This window comes from Amblyomma maculatum, chromosome 5 (assembly GCF_055883805.1).
Source record: "Amblyomma maculatum isolate TAMU_Amacu chromosome 5, ASM5588380v1, whole genome shotgun sequence".
Classification (NCBI taxonomy): Eukaryota; Metazoa; Arthropoda; class Arachnida; order Ixodida; family Ixodidae; genus Amblyomma; species Amblyomma maculatum.
Window position 1 is genome coordinate 38,130,743 of NC_139348.1, and position 17,580 is coordinate 38,148,322.

The following is a 17,580-nucleotide window of genomic DNA, read 5'->3' on the forward strand; positions in this document are numbered from 1 at the left end:
TAGGACGCCAATCCAGTCTGGAGGTTCTGGCAATGTACGGTAAACATCTCGTAAGTACAAAATGCTTTCAATGAAATTCTCCCTGACTGGACGGACGTTTACATCGGCGTGCCTAACAGCCATCCTTGTTCGCCATATGCTGTGGAGCCCCAGAACCATGATTAGATCATAAGGAATGTCTCCATCGTTTTCAATTGGTAGAAAACGGATTCCGTACGGTGTTATTGGTAGGTCTTTCTTTAGAGTCCTTTGCAAGATGTCCCAGTAGAAGACTGGATCCCAGCAATCAATAAATACATGATCAATTGTTTCTGGTTTCTTGCATAATATACAGTTAGTTGTCCATGGAACGAATATTCCCTTTTCCTCTAACCAAGTCTTAACTGGGAGTGTGCCTGTATGAAGTTTAAAGAAGAAGGTTTTAATGCTTGGCTTAATATTCATCTTTTTAACTCTCTTTAAAACATCATTTCCTGGGCCTCCACAGTATATTGTTCGGTACCTGGGTGTTGGCAACATTGTATCCAGTAGGTCTCTGTACAGTTTCTTCCTTTGCACTGAACTTAAGTACTCAAGGGAAAATCGAGCCTTTAAGATTTGTACTGCAAGTACAACTTCTCGCCAAAACCCAGTTACTGCGCGTCCACCGTCATTGCATGATGAAACAATAAATTCAGGTAAGGCATTGCCTAAGTGCACTTGCATTACTGTGCGCAAAAAGTAGTCTTTCTGGTCCCGCAGAAAAATAAATCGCGACACAATTTGTCTTAAAAACAGGTGAGACAGGCCTAATCCACCATTACAAACAGAATGAAACAAATTCGTCCTACTAGTACGTTCCCAACTTGCCCCCCAAATGAAAACCGCGAACACTCTGTGAATTTTTTGCAGATTTGTGCGTTTCATGAACAAAAATTGGAGTACGAACCACACCTTGGATATCAAAAAAAGATTGCAGACAGTCGCGCGGGCAAACATGGACAAATTACGGCCTTGCCAGCCTTGCGCCTTTTCCCTGACCCTTTCTGTCTCTTGACGCCAGTACTGTTCGCTCTCCTGATAGCTATCAAGTGGCATACCCAGATACTTCGTAGGCAACGATGTCCATCGCATGTTTGCAAACGTTTCCGGTCTTTCGTACCAGTTACCATGCCAAAAGCCAGCCGATTTTTCCCAGTTAATCTCACAGCCAGTTGCGGTGCAAAAACCGCCAGCAACCTCGACTGCCTCACTTACGCTTTGTCGGTTCACACAGAAAATGGCAATATCATCCGCGTACGCAAGTACTTTCACTTCAGATGCTTGTAGCTTGAATCCACGGATTCTTTCATTATTAATCAGGCTTAAACAAAAGGGCTCTAGATACAAGGCAAATAGAAGAGGGGACAATGGACATCCTTGCCTCACTGACGATCGCACGGCTATTGCGTCAGTAAGACTTTTATTTACAATAATACGGGTAGAGCACCCAGCGTATGCCATTTTGACTCCATCTACGATAACACTTCCGATATTTACATGCTCTAAAATGGTGAAAAGGACGTCATGTGAAACGTTGTCAAATGCTTTTGACAAGTCAAGCTGCATCATTGCTACATGTCTTCCGTCTGCATCGCAACACTCTAAAACGCATCTTGCTGTGTGTACATTCGTACAGATAGTGCGGCCCTTAATGCCGCACGTTTGGTGTGGACCTACCAACTGTTTAATGACACCTTGCACCCTCCTTGCCAACACTTTCATAAACAATTTATAATCCACATTTGTGAGGCTTATAGGCCGATAGGACTCCACCGATAGAAGTTTGACTGCGTCATCTGATTTAGGAATTAAGACAATATGTGAAGCTTTGAAAGATGGCGGCATTTGTTTAACATGGTATGCTTCCTTTATTACGCAGTACAATGCCCTGCTGGCTTCTGATTTGAATTTCTTGTAAAAAGCAGCCCCTAATCCATCAGGACCGGGTGATTTTCCAGCGCTTATTTCTTCTATAGCCTGCTCAATTTCAAGTACACTGATTGGTTGCTCAAGCCTGGCTTTAACTTCATCCTCAAGCCTGGGCATGGTCTGCAAAAACTGACTTTCGAATTGTTCTTTCCTTTGCTTAGCCCGCCCAAGTAGCTCACTATAGTACTCTGCAAACGCTTCTTTGATAACCTCGCATTCTGTTGCAACTTCGTTATGGTGAAGTATCTTTTTAATTTTGTTTTTTTCCGCGTATCTTTTCTCGGCACCGAGTGAGCGCTTGTTCGGTGTCTCGCCAACCCATAATCGCTCTGCTCGTGCTCGCACAATAGCTCCCCTATATCTTTCTTCATCGATAAGCTCAAGTTTATTCTTAACTTCTTTAATCTGCTTCGACCACAATCCAGGCGTCCCGCTATCTAGGTTCAGCAACAAGTTGAGTTGGCGGTGCAGATCTTACTCGTTCTCTTTACTGACATGTCGTAAAATGGTTGCTCTTTCTATTGCTTTCATTTTTATATTGTTCTTAAAACTTTCCCACTCACTCATCCAGTCCCCTGATTTCGTCGCAAACAGTGCGTTGAACATTTCCTTTACTTCGTTCACATAGCTCTCATCATCCAAAAGTTTAGAATTAAATTTCCAAAGCTCCCAGTTAAATTTAGATTTATTTTCCTTTGCTCCTATGCAAAAAACTACTAGGCTGTGATCTGTAAAAGACACGTGCTTAACTTCATAGCTTCGGCACAGAGGCGCGAGTTCTAGGGAAATGTATGCACGATCTAGCCTCGCATGGCTTTCTCTTTGGAAATGGGTGTACTGGCATTGTCCATTAGGTGACAGAAGCCAACCAACATCTTCTAGATGATACTCTGTGGTTAACGTCCTTAATAAGTGTGCGCTGGGGTCCTTCACAGGCTGAAGTTTTACGCGATCTTCAGGCATACATACACAATTGAAGTCACCCACCATAACAACACATCTTTCACCCTTCAAATGCTGTTCGAGCTGCTCGAAGAACAACCTACGCTCCCCTTCCTTATTAGGTGCATAGACGCATATCATACGCCATTTCAAATTAGAGAAGGAAAAGTCAACAACAATCAGGCGTCCAGAAGGGCACACTGTGACTGCCTCCTCGACAATGCCCAGACTGTTGCGAATAAAAATAACACATCCTGCCGAATTGCCAACAGCATGACACACACATACATTGTACCTATCTCTGAATGGTTGCACCATGCGGTCCGTTTGTTCTTCACTTTCTACCTTCGTTTCTTGTATAGCGACCAAGTCCAATTCGTTTTCAAGAAATAGCCGACTAACTTGATATTGCCGCCGCCTCGCTGTCATTCCGCGAACGTTTAAGGTGGCTATACGTAACGCAGACTGGAGGTTTACTGCCATTTAATTGCAAAACAAAAGGACCGCACAGCGCTTACCACGGCAGTCTGGGAAGCAGTTGAGCATGTGCACTTGCTTTTTTGGTTGAGCCCGTAGCCACTGCGAAGAGGCCTTGCTTCTCGGTCGAAGCACCTTGAAGGGTTTGTCCAGTTCCTTGTGCACAAACTTCACAATCGCTCTTTGCTACGAGGGCGGTGTCCCGACCGTATTCCGGTCGAGGGAGATGTTTGGCTTCGGTCTGAAGCTAGGTCGCCGTGGCATGACGGCTTTGGGGGGCGGTCCCTCGTTGTTAGTGTAGTCAAGGCCGTCTCCTGCTCCCACGCTGTCCCCGTGCGTTCTTTTTGAGTTCACAGTTAATTCCATCGGCTCCCGCTGACTTCCATTGCCTGCGGCTGACGCTGCTCTTCGGTCACTACTAGACGCAGCCTTCGTAACTTCAGGTGACTGCATGCCGTCCTGGGTGTGTTCGTCTGGCTGGCCCTCCGACAAGGTGCTCTCGGAGGACTTCTCAGCAGCCTCCGAAGGCGTCTTTACTTGTGTAGCAAGTGACTGGCTTTTCGTGTCGCGGCTTGCGGCCTGCGTGGAGCCTTCAGAATTTTCGGAAGACGCGTTAGGGCATCGCGTGGACACTTCTAGCCTGCCTTTCGCTGCTTCCTCGGCGTCGGCTTCATCCATAATGAGGTCTGAAGCGTCCTCTTGTTGCAGTGGTCCAGTAACACTCGCGTAAGTTTTAACGCACATGTCCTCCCGATGACCAAAGCGCCTGCATCGGGTGCAACGAGGAACACGACACTCGCGTCTAATGTGCCCCGCAGTCCGGCACCGGAGACAAAGCGGAGCTCTGCCCGGCACTACAACCAGAGCCAACTCGCCTGCTACGCGGAGCTGGTGCGGGAGGTCATCCACCGAAACACCGGATTTCAGCTTGAGCCCAATTACTCTTGTCGTTGATGCTTTGTCCGCAACGCCACTGACACGCCACTTTTCTTTCGAAATGTCCGTTACCTTCCCAAAAGGTGCCAGGGCAGATCGCACGTCGTCGTCATGGACACCGTAGACAAGCCAGTGCAACTTCAGCCTGACGTCCTGGTTCATTGGGTCGATGATGACGCATCGTCGTTCCTTCACCTTGAAATCACGCAGGGCCAACATTTTCTTCATCCCGTCTCCGCTCTTGAATGTAAGCGCCCAGACGTGATTCATCTGGTACGCCCCCAAGGCAATCACCTCGGGGAGCATATCCAGACTATCCAACGCATCGCGGAAGTCTTCCACGCGATACGGCCGACATCTCACATCGGCATGCAGAAAAACAGTATTTAAAACATTCCGACCTGATGGCAGTTGAGGCAAAATGACTTGATAATCCTGGTCCGGTAAGTCCGCAATCCTGTTTCCGCGACCCAGCTGGGCCGCTGTTACCGCTCCGTCGGAGCACATGATGGCACGTCCGTTCGCCTCGGCGGCCGGAAGTAGAACTATACTAACAAGGAGAAGTGCTCGTGGGGCAGTAAATAATTATCTTAATGCAGTGAGGAGAAAAGCGCGCATTAAAGTGCATCACTGCCGGAAGCACTGAAACAACAAGGGACAGTTGGAGACACCTTGTATGCGCGCTTAGATTTTGGCAAAAGAAAAAAAAATGCGCTCCCCGTCGGGGAATCGAACCCCGGTCTCCCGCGTGACAGGCGGGGATACTGGCCACTATACTAACGAAGAGAAGTGCTCGTGGGGCAGTAAATAATTCTCTCAATGCAGTGAGGAGAAAAGCGCGCATTAAAGTGCATCACTGCCAGAAGCACTGAAATAACAAGGGACAGTTGGAGACACTCCCGGTGTAGCGTGCTTAGATTTTGGTAAAAAAAAATTGCGCTCCCCGTCGGGGAATCGAACCCCGGTGTTCCGCGTGACAGGCGGGGATACTGGCCACTATACTAACCAGGAGAAGTGCTCGTGGGGCAGTAAATAATTTTCTCAATGCAGTGAGGAGAAAAGCGCGCATTAAATTGCATAACTTCCGGAAGCACTGAAACAACTAGGGACAGTTGGAGACACTCACCGTGTATGCGCGCTTAGATTTTGGCAAAAGAAAAAAAAAATGCGCTCCCCGTCGGGGAATCGAACCCCGGTCTCCCACGTGACAGGCGGGGATACTGGCCACTATACTAACGAGGAGAAGTGCTCGTGGGGCAGTAAATAATTCTCTTAATGCAGTGAGGAGAAAAGCGCGCATTAAAGTGCATCACTGCCTGAAGCACTGAAACAACAAGGGACAGTTGGAGACACTCACCGTGTATGGGCGCTTAGATTTTGGCAAAAGAAAAAAAGATGCGCTCCCCGTCGGGGAATCGAACCCCGGTCTCCCGCGTGACAGGCGGGGATACTGGCCACTATACTAACGAGGAGAAGTGCTCGTGGGGCAGTAAATAATTCTCTCAATGCAGTGAGGAGAAAAGCGCGCATTAAAGTGCATCACTGCCTGAGGCACTGTAACAACAGGGGACAGTTGGAGACACTCACCGTGTATGCGCGCTTAGATTTTGGCAAAAGAAAAAAAAAAATGCTCTCCCCGTCGGGGAATCGAACCCCGGTCTCCCGCGTGACAGGCGGCGATACTGGCCACTATACTAACGAGGAAAAGTGCTCGTGGGGCAGTAAATAATTTTCTCAATGCAGTGAGGAGAAAAGCGCGCATTAAAGTGCATCACTGCCGGAAGCACTGAAACAACAAGGGACAGTTGGAGACACTCACCGTGTATGCGCGCTTAGATTTTGGCAAAAGAAAAAAAAATGCGCTCCCCGTCGGGGAATCGAACCCCGGTCTCCCGCGTGACAGGCGGGGATACTGGCCACTATACTAACGAGGAGAAGTGCTCGTGGGGCAGTAAATAATTTTCTCAATGCAGTGAGGAGAAAAGCGCGCATTAAAGTGCATCACTGCCGGAAGCACTGAAAAAACAAGGGACAGTTGGAGACACTCACGGTGTATGCGCGCTTAGATTTTGGCAAAAGAAAAAAAAATGCGCTCCCCGTCGGGGAATCGAACCCCGGTCTCCCGCGTGACAGGCGGGGATACTGGCCACTATACTAACGAGGAGAAGTGTTCGTGGCGCAGTAAATAATTCTCTCAATGTAGTGAGGAGAAAAGCGCGCATTAAAGTGCATCACTGCCGGAAGTACTGAAACAACAAGGGACAGTTGGAGACACTCACCGTGTATGCGCGCTTAGATTTTGGCAAAAGAAAAAAAAATGCGCTCCCCATCGGGGAATCGAACCCCGGTCTCCCGCGTGACAGGCGGGGATACTGGCCACTATACTAACGAGAAGTGCTCGTGGGGCAGTAAATAATTTTCTCAATGCTTCTTTTTTTCTTTATTGCCGGGCTCCGACAACCAACTCAGTACATCACGATACACTATATACAAACACAAGCAAGGCGTGGAACAAAAAGGAAACGCTGTCAGTTTTGTACTGACATTGTCACTTAAAATTCCTTTAGCCCTGCCAAGGCTTCCAGCCTTGGCAGCCACTGCGGCACACACTCAAGTGTCTTCTGCACCTCAACGAAACGGGAAATGCTCTCCCGAAAATACAACCGTGCAGGCCTCGCATCAGGATCAGTATAGAAGCCGGCCATGCGGGAGCGCCATACAGAGTGGAGGCCAGCCAACATTACGAGATCGAAAGGAAAACCATCTTCGTTATCTATCGCCAAATATCTGATCTTGTGTGGATCTAGAGGGAAATCCTTTTTCACTGTTCTCTGCAGAACATCCCAGAAATACTCCTTCCCAGCAGTGAAGAAAAACATGATCTATAGTTCGGGTAGCTTGCAGATTAGACAGTTAGTTCCCCATGGCAAGAAAAAGCCTCGTTGTTCAAGGAATGTTTTGACTGGAAGTGTTTCAGTATGAAGTTTAAAAAAAAAAGGACTTCATGCCTGGTGTCACCTGCATTTTCTTAACCCGTTTTAACACATTCTGGCTCGGCCCTCCACTGTGCATGGCTCTGTACATCGGTACAGGAAGTATGCTGTCGCACTCATCTTTGTACAGTGTTTTTCTTTTCACCGCTGACAAATAATCGTTAGAAAATCGCACTGACAAAAAACATACGCTCATCATCCCCTCCTTGAAAAAGCCCTTAATTTGCCCTGGCATTTCATTCGTGCCGATCACAAAGTTTGGCAACGCCTGTCTTAATCTCATTTGGCACACCGTTCGTAAGAAAGAGTCTTTTGTGTCCCGGAAAAACAGAAACCTGTTAATAAGCTGCCGCACAAAGAGGTGCGCCAGACCAAGACCGCCGTCCTCCACCTTTCTGAACAAATTTGTTCGGCTGCACCTTTCCCACTGCGATGCCCAATTAAAGGTGGCAAACACTCTGTGCAGCTTTTGCACATTTAGCCGCGAGCAATGCAAAACCTGCATTAGATACCATAATTTACTTATAAAAAAAGATTACACACAGTTGCCTTGGCAAAAAACGAGAGAGGAACCCCCTTCCATCTGTCTGCTTTCTCACGTATTTCATGCGCCTGGCTTCTCCAGAGGTCATCATTGCTTTCGTAGAATTGCAGAGGGACACCCAGGTACTCCACTGGGGTCTTCACCCACCTTACGCCTGCAAACATGTCTGGGGTTGACTCCCATTCTCCATGCCAAAATCCCAGGCATTTTTCCCAATTGATCAAACTCCCTGTGATGTCCCGAAAACATTTTACCTCTTCGACCACTGCTATAATACTTTCTTTATCAATAGAACACACTGCGACGTCATCGGCATATGCGAAGAGCTTCACTTCGGCAGCTTGGAGTCGAAAACCGTGAACAGAATCATTTTTAATAGTCGTCAAGCATAGTGATTCGATGTACAGACAAAATAAAAGTGGGCTGAGGGGGCAGCCTTGGCGTACCGCACGCTGCACGGCTATGGGGGCCCCCAGTGACTTGTTTACAATAAGCCGCGTTGAGCAACTCCTGTACGTCATGGCCACACACTCTCTAATAACCGAACCGACATTAATATGGTCAAGAATGGCGAACAGGATAACATGTGATACACAGTCAAAGGCCTTCTCTAGGTTCGAGCTGCAAAACCGCGACGCCAGATTGCATGAAATCACATCACTCAAGCACGCACCGCATCTTGAGTATGTTGCTTACTATAGACCTTCCCTTGATTCCACATGTCTGGTGGCACCCTACCATGTCCTTAATCACTGTCTGGAGCCTAGTTGCTAAGACTTTCATTAATATTTTATAGTCAACATTTGTTAAAGAGATGGGCCTGTAACTCGTTACAAGGCGAAATCTTTCTGTATCGTCAGTGTTTGGTATGAGAACAGTATGTGATGTACTATATGACGGTGGTAATTCTTTCAGTTGGCATGCTTCATTGAATACAGCTGTAAGCATTGCAGACAACTTACCTTTGAAAAACTTGTAGAACGCGGCACTCAAGCCATCGGGCCCAGGCGACTTTCCGTCGTTCAAGTTTTCAATTTCTCGGCGCACTTCTCTTTCGGTTATTGGCCGCTCCAAAACTTCTTTTACCTCGTCGGCCAGTCGCGGCATCTGACCCAGAAACATCTTTTTGAAACCGTCTAAGTCAGCTTCATGAAACGCGAATAACGCCTGATAATGCTCAAAGAACTCTCGCCCCATGCCGTCGTTATCTGACACCACAACACCGTTCCGCTCTATCTCGCATACGTGGTTTCGTTGGCCGTTCGTTTTTTCCAAACCTAAAGCCCGCTTCGTAGGTACTTCGCCCGCTTTTAGTGCGTTTGTTATAGCTCGCACCAGCGCGCCCCGATAACACTCTTCGATCAGCTGTAATTGCTGTTTTATAATCCTCACGTCATCTTTGAAAACACCTGGCTTTTTGCATTCCTCTGTTATTAACATCTTTAGTGTTTTCTGCAGTTCGTTTTCTTTAATGTTTTCGTGAAATCGAATCGAACTGGCCCTATCAATCGCTGTGATTTTGATTTGCTCTTTGCATAGTTCCCACTGTTGTCCCACCTTGCAGTAATCGTTCATATTTATTCTGTTGGTTTCTTCTGTCACTTTTGCTGCAAAATATTCGTCGTCGAGAAGCTTAACGTTCATTTTCCACATATCCCAAGCAAACTTCCTAACTTGTTTCTTTGTTCCTATTACGCCCTTAACCAGACAGTGGTCAGTAAAACACAGCGGTAGCACGGTGTAAGTGCGGCATTTTGGGATCAAGTCGAGTGCTACATAAACCCGGTCTAGGCGTGCGTGGCTTGTCCCCTGGAAATGAGTGTACTTCACTGCCTGTCCACTCTCTAGGACTTCAGCCAAGTCGACTAATTCGGCTGCGGTAACAACATCGGCTAATAAATCTGTGCTCTTATCTCGGAAAGCCGTGCCGCTGGTTTTCTCTGTAAAATTCAGTACACAGTTATAGTCCCCCAAAATAATGAGGCATTTTTCAGGGTCCACATATTGCTGAACCATAGCGAAAAAATTATATCTCTCATCCACTGCATTTGGTGCGTATATGCAAATAACCCGATATTCCCTTTGGCCCACCTTGCAGTAATCGGCTGCGGACTAAAATCACAAATAACAAATCTTCCAGAGGACCTTGATGTGATGCTCTGCACAGTAAGACCCGGTAACTTTTTGACAAAGAGTACGCATCCTAGATAACCCAACAGCGTGGCTAACCACAGCGTAGTACCTTGAGGTAAAACGCAGCACCATGCTCCCAGTCTCCTCTTCTCCCTCGACTTTTGTCTCCTGAACAGCTAGTACGTCAATGTCATGATCTGTTATCAGCCGATACAATTGACTTTGTTTTCCTTTGCTAGCTAGTCCTCTGACATTCAACGTGGCTACACTTAGAGACGGTTCAGGTGCCATTGTTGATCTAATTATGAGGTAGGCCCAGGAGCATGGTGCTTACCTTTAACGTCTAACAAGCCGCTAGACGCCTCAGGAGCCGCCCGGCTGGCCGGTCTCGCTTTTCGGCGGGGTTGGCTTGTCGACAGGTTTTCGTTCCGTTGCGATGTTAGGTCGCGGCTTGAAGGACGACCGCCATCCCTGCACCGCTTTCACGGGCGGCTCGTCAACACTGCTTGCATACGGCATGTCGTAGAGATCGCCGGCTGCGTCGTGGGGGCGTTTAGTTGCAGTTCCGGAACCCACTGAACTTACATTGGCATTGCCTGGGAGCTCCTGACCCTTCACTGCTGCTGGCTGCTGCGCTTGACTGGATCCATCTTCGTTGATGTCCGACTCTGCCGATGATGGGTTTTCCACCATTTCACTTGCCCTGCCCGTGCTTTTATCCTGGGCTCCTTCGCTAAGGAGAGGCATTTCTGCTCCCTGCGCCTAGATATCGCGTTGGGAGAGCAGACCATCGCAGCTTACAGAAGAAATCAGGTGTCACGTCCCAATCACCGTGCAAAAACCCAGAGCTTTTCTCCCAATTGATCTTACATCCGGTTTGATCACAAAATGTTTGGACGACACCCGTAACTTCACAGATGCTCTTTCTAGTTGCACAAAACACTGCTATGTCATCAGCATATGCTAGCATTTTCACGTGTGCTGATTGCAGCTTGAACCCTAAAATGCGATCGCTATCAATGATAGCCAAGCAAAGTGGCTCTAAATACAGTGCAAAAAGCAGGGGTGAGAGCGGGCAGCCCTGCCTTACCGATGAACGTACTGCGATGCTGTCAGTCAGTTCACCCTTCAATAAAATACGGGTCGTGCAGTTCGCGTAAGCCATTTTAACACCCTCTACTATGACTTTTCCCAGGTTAGAATGCTCCAAAATGGAAAAAAGAATTTCGTGAGAAACGCGGTCAAAGGCTTTCGCCAAATCTAACTGCATCATGGCTATGTGACCACCGAGTGCATCAACACATTCTAGTACGGTTCTTGCGACATGTATATTCGTGGCAATGGATCGACCCTTGATGCCGCACGTTTGATGAGACCCAACCAGTTTTTTTATTACGCTTTGCAGTCTTTTTGCTAAAACCTTCATATACACCTTGTAGTCAACATTGGTGAGGCTAATCGGTAGATATGACCCCACCAACAGTCGTTTCTCCGGATCATCTGTCTTGGGTATTAGCACAATGTGCGATGTAGCGAAAGACAATGGAACAGTATTACGTTCATAAGCTTCAGTGATTACATCGAGCATAAACTGAGCCGCATACTGCTGAAAGGTTTTAAAGAAGGCAGCGCTTAGACCATCCGGCCCAGGGGCTTTCCCAGGTGTCAGGTCATCTATTGCAGATTCTATCTCCTGCAACGTTATCGGTGTTTCTAGGCGCACTTTACTTTCGTCATCCAATGCAGGCATCAGTCTTAGAAAATCTGTTTGAAAGCCGCCTACAGTCTCAAGCTTAGCGCTAAGCAGTTCTTCGAAGTGCTCTGCTACCGCACGCTGAATATCTTTAGCATCTTCAGTGATATGGCCGGCATACCTTATACTCCTTATTTCTTTCTGGCAGGCGTATCTTTTTTCGTCTGCTAGGGCTCGTTTTGTCGGCACTTCTCCAGCCCAAAGTTTTTCAGCCCTTGCACGTATGACAGCCGCTGTGTATCTTTCGCTGTCGATTGTTTCCAGCTCCCTTTTAATCTCTCGTATTTTACTGGCGAAATGCCCTGGCACAGTACTTTCCATGCTAAAAAAAAACTGAAGTTGTTCATTCAGTTCTTTTTCTTTTTCTTTCTCTTTATGCCGCACCTTACTGCTCTTTTCTATGGATTTCAATTTGACCCACTCTTTGAAGCTGTCCCATTCCGCTGCAAAACTTACTGGTCGCATAGCCACACGATCTTCAAACTCGGTCTTCCGTAAGGAACTCTTCATCGGCGAGAAGTTTGGCATTCAGTTTCCATAGATACCAGTTAAAGCGCGGTTTCTTTCCTGCCCTACCGAACACTGCACTCACGAGACAATGATCGCTGAAAGACACAGGTTTGACCTCATATGCAGTACATAGGGAAACAAGATCAACCGAGGCATACACCCTGTCCAATGTAGCATGACTATCTCGCTGAAAGTGCGTGAACACTGGTTGGTTTCCAGTGGAGAACACACTACCAACATCCTCAAGGCCGTATTCATGCACAAGTGCATTCAACAGCTCGGAGCTTCTGTCTCTTCGAGGTTTACACTTCGCCGCTCGGTCCACAGCTGCGCACACACAGTTGTAGTTACCAAGTACAAGCAAGATTTTGTCGACCTTCAAACACAATTCAATAGACTCAAAAAACAATTCACGTTCGCATTCTGAATTGGGAGCATACACACACACAACACGCCAGCATAAATTACAATAGGTAAAATCGGTAACCAAAAGCCGACCACTTGGACAGGCAAAAACTAACTCTACACTTACTCCCAGCGTGTTACGTATAAATAAAAGGCATTCACCCGATACACCAACGGAATGGCATACACACACATGAAAGTTTGCTTGAAAAGAAGCCACCATACGGTCAGTGCTTTCTTGGCTCTCAATCTTTGACTCTTGTACAGCTGCTATATCTATATCATTATCCACAAGGAGGCGACTGAGCTGGCATTGTCGCCTTCTCGCTCCCAGCCCTCTGACATTCAAAGTAGCTACGTTTAACGGCGAATTAAGCTTAGGAGTCATGTATTAGAAAGAGACGCCCGTACCCGCATGGTGCCTACCTTCATGGTTGCGTGGCCTGCGCTTCTGAAGAACAGCGGCGTATGTGTGCATGTAATGTCCTCCCAGCAGAACGTCGGGCTGCATTCAAACGAAGTCCAAGCACCGTTTTTCATTTTTTTTTCACACACGCCCCGCTTGGTTGCAGAATATTCCTGACGCTGGTCGGTAGGCAGCCGACCCACAAATCGTTCAGGACACCACAAAACCTACGGAGGCGGTTTCCCCGCCTGCCGCGTGTCGGCAGAGAAGTTCGGCTTCGGTCTCAAAGTCGATCTTCGGATGCCCGCAGTTTTCGGCGGCGGCTCACCACAAACGCCACCTGGCAGCTGAGTCTCCTCGAAGCTTTCCTTGTGTGGACGTTTTGAGGCAATTAAGGCCGCTGTCTCCGGCCCAACTTCCATGGCATCAGTGCAAGGAAGCTCAGTACTCAGATGCTCCTCAGCGTCAGAAAACTTGATTACGTCCTCTTACGCATCCTTTGAAGCGCTTTCGTGGTCCTGTTGGTCCTGCGATGTAACGTGCGAGACGTGCCGAGTTTCATTCTTTTCACTTGAGACCGTCACCTTATGCTTAGTTAAAACCGTCATGAAAGGCGCGTCCTGTTTCGTTGACTGTCCTCTAATGTCGGCCGCCTCCTCCGCATCCACCTCATCCATTATCAACTCGGAAGTGTCCTCGCTGGTCCCAGGTCCGGCAATGCTTGCGTAGGTACGTGCACACTGGCTGTCTTCATGACCGAACCGTCGACAGGTTCCGCAGCGAGGAACCCGGCACTCCTTGCGGATGTGACCCGTGCTCCGACAGCGTAGGCACAAGGGAGGTCTGCCTGGCACAACAACGAGCGCCAGCTCACCGCTAACGTTCAACTGATGTGGCAGGTCATCCAGCTTCACGCCAGCTTTCAACTTAAGCGTGACAAGTCTAGTAGTTGAGCCTTTTTCTACCATACCTTTCACACGCCAGCGCTCCCTTGTAACTTCTAACACCTTTCCATACGGCGTAAAGGCAGCACGAACATCCTCGTCTGGCACGTTGTGTAGCAGCCAGTGAAGTTTCAGCCGCACGTCCTGGTTCGCCGGGTCAATTACCAAGCAGCGACCGTTTTTCACACACAACTCGCCTACACTAACAAGCTTAGTCACCGCTTCAGAATCCTTGAGAGTGACAGCCCAGACGTGGCTCATCCGGTACGCCCCCATCGCAACAACATCGGGGATCAGCGAATGCTGTGCCAACGCGTCGCGGAAATCTTCCACCCGGTAAGGGCGGGCCCTGATATCGGCGTGCAAGAAAACCGTATTCAAAACAAACCGACCTGTTGGCAGTGCAGGCAAAACAACTTTATAAGTACCATCCTGTTCAGCAGTCCTGTTGCCGCGGCCTGACATGGCCGCTGAAGCCGCTCCTGAGTAGCCCTGCATCCTGCGTCCGTTCACTGGCGTGGCCGGAAGCAGAATCCTCAGGCGGGTATACTGGCCACTATACTAACGAGGATTTTTTTTCTTTATTAACTATACTAACGAGGAGAAGTGCTAGAGGGGCAGTAAATTATTCTCTCAATGCGGTGAGGAGAAAAGCGCGCATTAAAGTGCGTCACTGCAGGAAGCACTGACGTAATCTCAGGAATTCTCCTGCTAATATTCGTAAACTAGCTTACCTTACTTTTGTTCCTCCACTACTTGAATTTACTTCATCCATTTGGTCTCCCTATCATAACAACATGATCACCTCAATAGAATCTATCCAAAACAGGGCAGCACGATTCATATCTCGAGACTATAAGTACCATTCAAGTGTCACTGTGATTAAAAGTAACCTTTCGTTAGAATCCTTAGGTACACGCCGCGACATCGCCCTCCTGACACTATTTCACAAGTATGTATACCCCAATCGATCCTGTCCGCTTCTCCTCGATGTTCCATCCCGCACGTCCAAAAGATTGCACAATCACCTCAGTTTTACAAGAATATATGGTGACACATTAGCCTTCAACACATCAGCACTTCCACGAGCCATCAGATTATGGAATAACCTGCCAGACAATATCGCTTCTCTTCCTAATCTAGAAGCGTCCCATCGCCAACTCATCACATTATATCACTGAGCCTTCATTTTGCCTTATTTGTCTTATATCTACATTTTTATTAAATTTGTTGCAGCTGGTAAATGTCTTAATGGGTTTTATTTACTTGTGTTGGCCTATGTACTCTTTCCAGTTTTTTTTTCCTTACCATTCTTTTTTATTTTTTAAGCGCCATTCGGGGCACTGTGTGCCACTTGCTTTTTATTGTGCTTAATCTTAGTGTGTACCATTGTGTTTTAATCTGTGTCGCGTATTTCTTTTTCTTAATGATATAATAACTTCCGCGTCGTACTATTTTGTTTGTTCATATATTAATTACTTTTGTATTTTTTGCCTGTTTCCTTACATTTTATGTATATATTGCACTGTATAAATTTTATGTCCCCCTTACACAATGCCTAATGGGCCTGTCAGGTGTTTTCAAATAAAATAAATAACAAGGGACAGTTGGAGACACTCACCGTGTATTCGCGCTCAGGTTTTGGCAAAAGAAAAAAATACGCTCCCCATCGGGGAATCGAACCCCGGTCTCCCGCGTGACAGGCGGGGATGCTGGTCACTATATTAACGAGAAGTGCTAGAGGGTCAGTGAATAATTCTTTTTTTTCTTTATTGCATGAATTGGTACAAATAGATCAGTAAAATATTGTGGTTGCCATACCCCTTGGCTGACAACCGTGTCTAATGGACTTTCATTACCACAAGTTCGCCGATCAGACTCAAGACCTCCTCCGCAGCGTCTTGCTGCTTCAAAATTTCTTTTAGTTTATACACTTGTTCAACAAAATAATTACATACAGATCGTGCATCGACATCACAGTGTCTATAAGCCATCCTACTCCTCCAAATACTGTGAAGGCCCAATAGCATGATGAGGTCATACTGAAAATCATCATTAACAGTTGTCAAGTACCGAATTCCACGTGGCGTCAATGGCAGGTCTTTTTTAAGTGTCCTTTGTAACACATCCCAGTAAAACACCGCATCCCAACAATCCAGGAACACGTGCTCAACCGTTTCAGGTTTCCTACATAGTAGACAGTTTGAGCCCCAAGGTACAGAAAGGCCCTTTTCTTCCATCCATGTTTTGACTGGGAGGGTTCCTGTATGCAATTTAAAAAAGAATGTTTTTGTGCCTGGTGCAACAGTCATGTTTTTAACTCGCTTGAGCACGTCTTTCCCTGGGCCTTCACAGTATAAGGTTCTGTACAATGGAGCTGGGAACAATTGTGAAATAAGATCCTTGTACAGCCGCTTAGGTGGTACCGTCGCTAAATACACTACAGAGTACCTCACGCGAAAAAACTTGAACGACCACACCACTTCTCGCAGGAAGCGTGACACAGTGTATCCCCTTGCAGAGCATGAAGAGACTATAAACTCTGGAATTGCGTTGGACAGCATGATTTGCATAAAGGTTCTCAGGAATGCATCTTTTTGGTCACGCAGGAAACAAAACGTTAAAACCATCTGCCGCACATATAGATGCATTAGAGACATTAGAGTCTTTAACTCGCCGAAAGAGATTATCTCTGCTAATTCGTTCCCATTTGGACGACCAAATGAAGACCGCAAACACACGATGGAACCTTTGTATATTGCTTCGAGCACAATACAATACTTGAAGTAAATACATTTTTCTTTCCACCAAAAAGGTATTGCATACAGTCACACGGGCGAAAATAGAGAGGTTACCTCCCATCCATCCTTTCGTCCTTTCCCGTATTTCCTCCTCTTTGTCATTCCTGTAATTCGTATTTTCCCCGTATTTGTCCAATGGGACTCCCAAATAAACTCCGGGCTTTGTAACCCATCTTACTCCACAGAAAATTTCCGGTTCCTCTTCCCATTCCCCGTGCCAGACTCCGAGACTTCTCTTTAAATTAACAGCGCTACCAGTCTGCCTGCAATACCTTTGTGTTAGTTTCAAAGCTTCCGAAACGCTTTCGCGGGCTTCACAAAAAAGCGCCACATCATCAGCATATGCCAATATTTTCACTTCACATACTCCCAGCTTAAAACCACGGATGTATTCGTTAGCAGTTGCCATTCTACACAATGGTTCCAAATATATAGCAAAGAGGAGAGGAGACAGTGGACATCCCTGCCGCACAGATGCTCTTACATCAATTCTTTCAGATAACACTTTGTTAATCATAAGGCGTGTAGAACAACACGCATAAGCCATTTTAACTCCTTTCAATACAACGGCACCAACACTAATATGTTCCAACAAACAGTACAATATTTCATGAGACACACGATCAAATGCTTTTTCAAAATCAACTTGAACCATGGCCCCTCTCCTGTTTAGAGCATCGCAGCACTCGAACACACTACGCGCTACATGAATATTATTAAATATGCTTCTGGTCTTTATTCCACATGTTTGATGAGGTCCAACAATATCTTTTATAATGTATTGCA

General features: G+C 46.9%; 2 protein-coding genes and 5 non-coding genes across 7 annotated transcripts in view; 1 reads left to right on the forward strand and 6 right to left on the reverse strand.

Moving 5' to 3' along the window:
• Positions 1–17,580, forward strand: part of LOC146188067 (transient receptor potential cation channel subfamily M member-like 2) — a 178,464-nt gene that overhangs the window by 95,651 nt on the left and 65,233 nt on the right. The gene's annotated exons all lie outside the window — the stretch shown is intronic.
• Positions 2,434–4,832, reverse strand: LOC146188075 (uncharacterized). The gene has a single exon (XM_084603627.1). It carries the CDS (start codon positions 4,810–4,812, stop codon positions 3,556–3,558), a length of 1,257 nt encoding a protein of 418 aa, XP_084459753.1. The 5' UTR covers positions 4,813–4,832; the 3' UTR covers positions 2,434–3,555.
• Positions 5,020–5,091, reverse strand: TRNAD-GUC (transfer RNA aspartic acid (anticodon GUC)). The gene has a single exon. It is a non-coding gene; the product is annotated as a tRNA-Asp (tRNA).
• TRNAD-GUC (transfer RNA aspartic acid (anticodon GUC)) lies at positions 5,476–5,547 on the reverse strand. Its single transcript has one exon. It is a non-coding gene; the product is annotated as a tRNA-Asp (tRNA).
• On the reverse strand, positions 5,706–5,777 carry TRNAD-GUC (transfer RNA aspartic acid (anticodon GUC)). Its single transcript has one exon. It is a non-coding gene; the product is annotated as a tRNA-Asp (tRNA).
• Positions 6,168–6,239, reverse strand: TRNAD-GUC (transfer RNA aspartic acid (anticodon GUC)). The gene has a single exon. It is a non-coding gene; the product is annotated as a tRNA-Asp (tRNA).
• TRNAD-GUC (transfer RNA aspartic acid (anticodon GUC)) lies at positions 6,398–6,469 on the reverse strand. Its single transcript has one exon. It is a non-coding gene; the product is annotated as a tRNA-Asp (tRNA).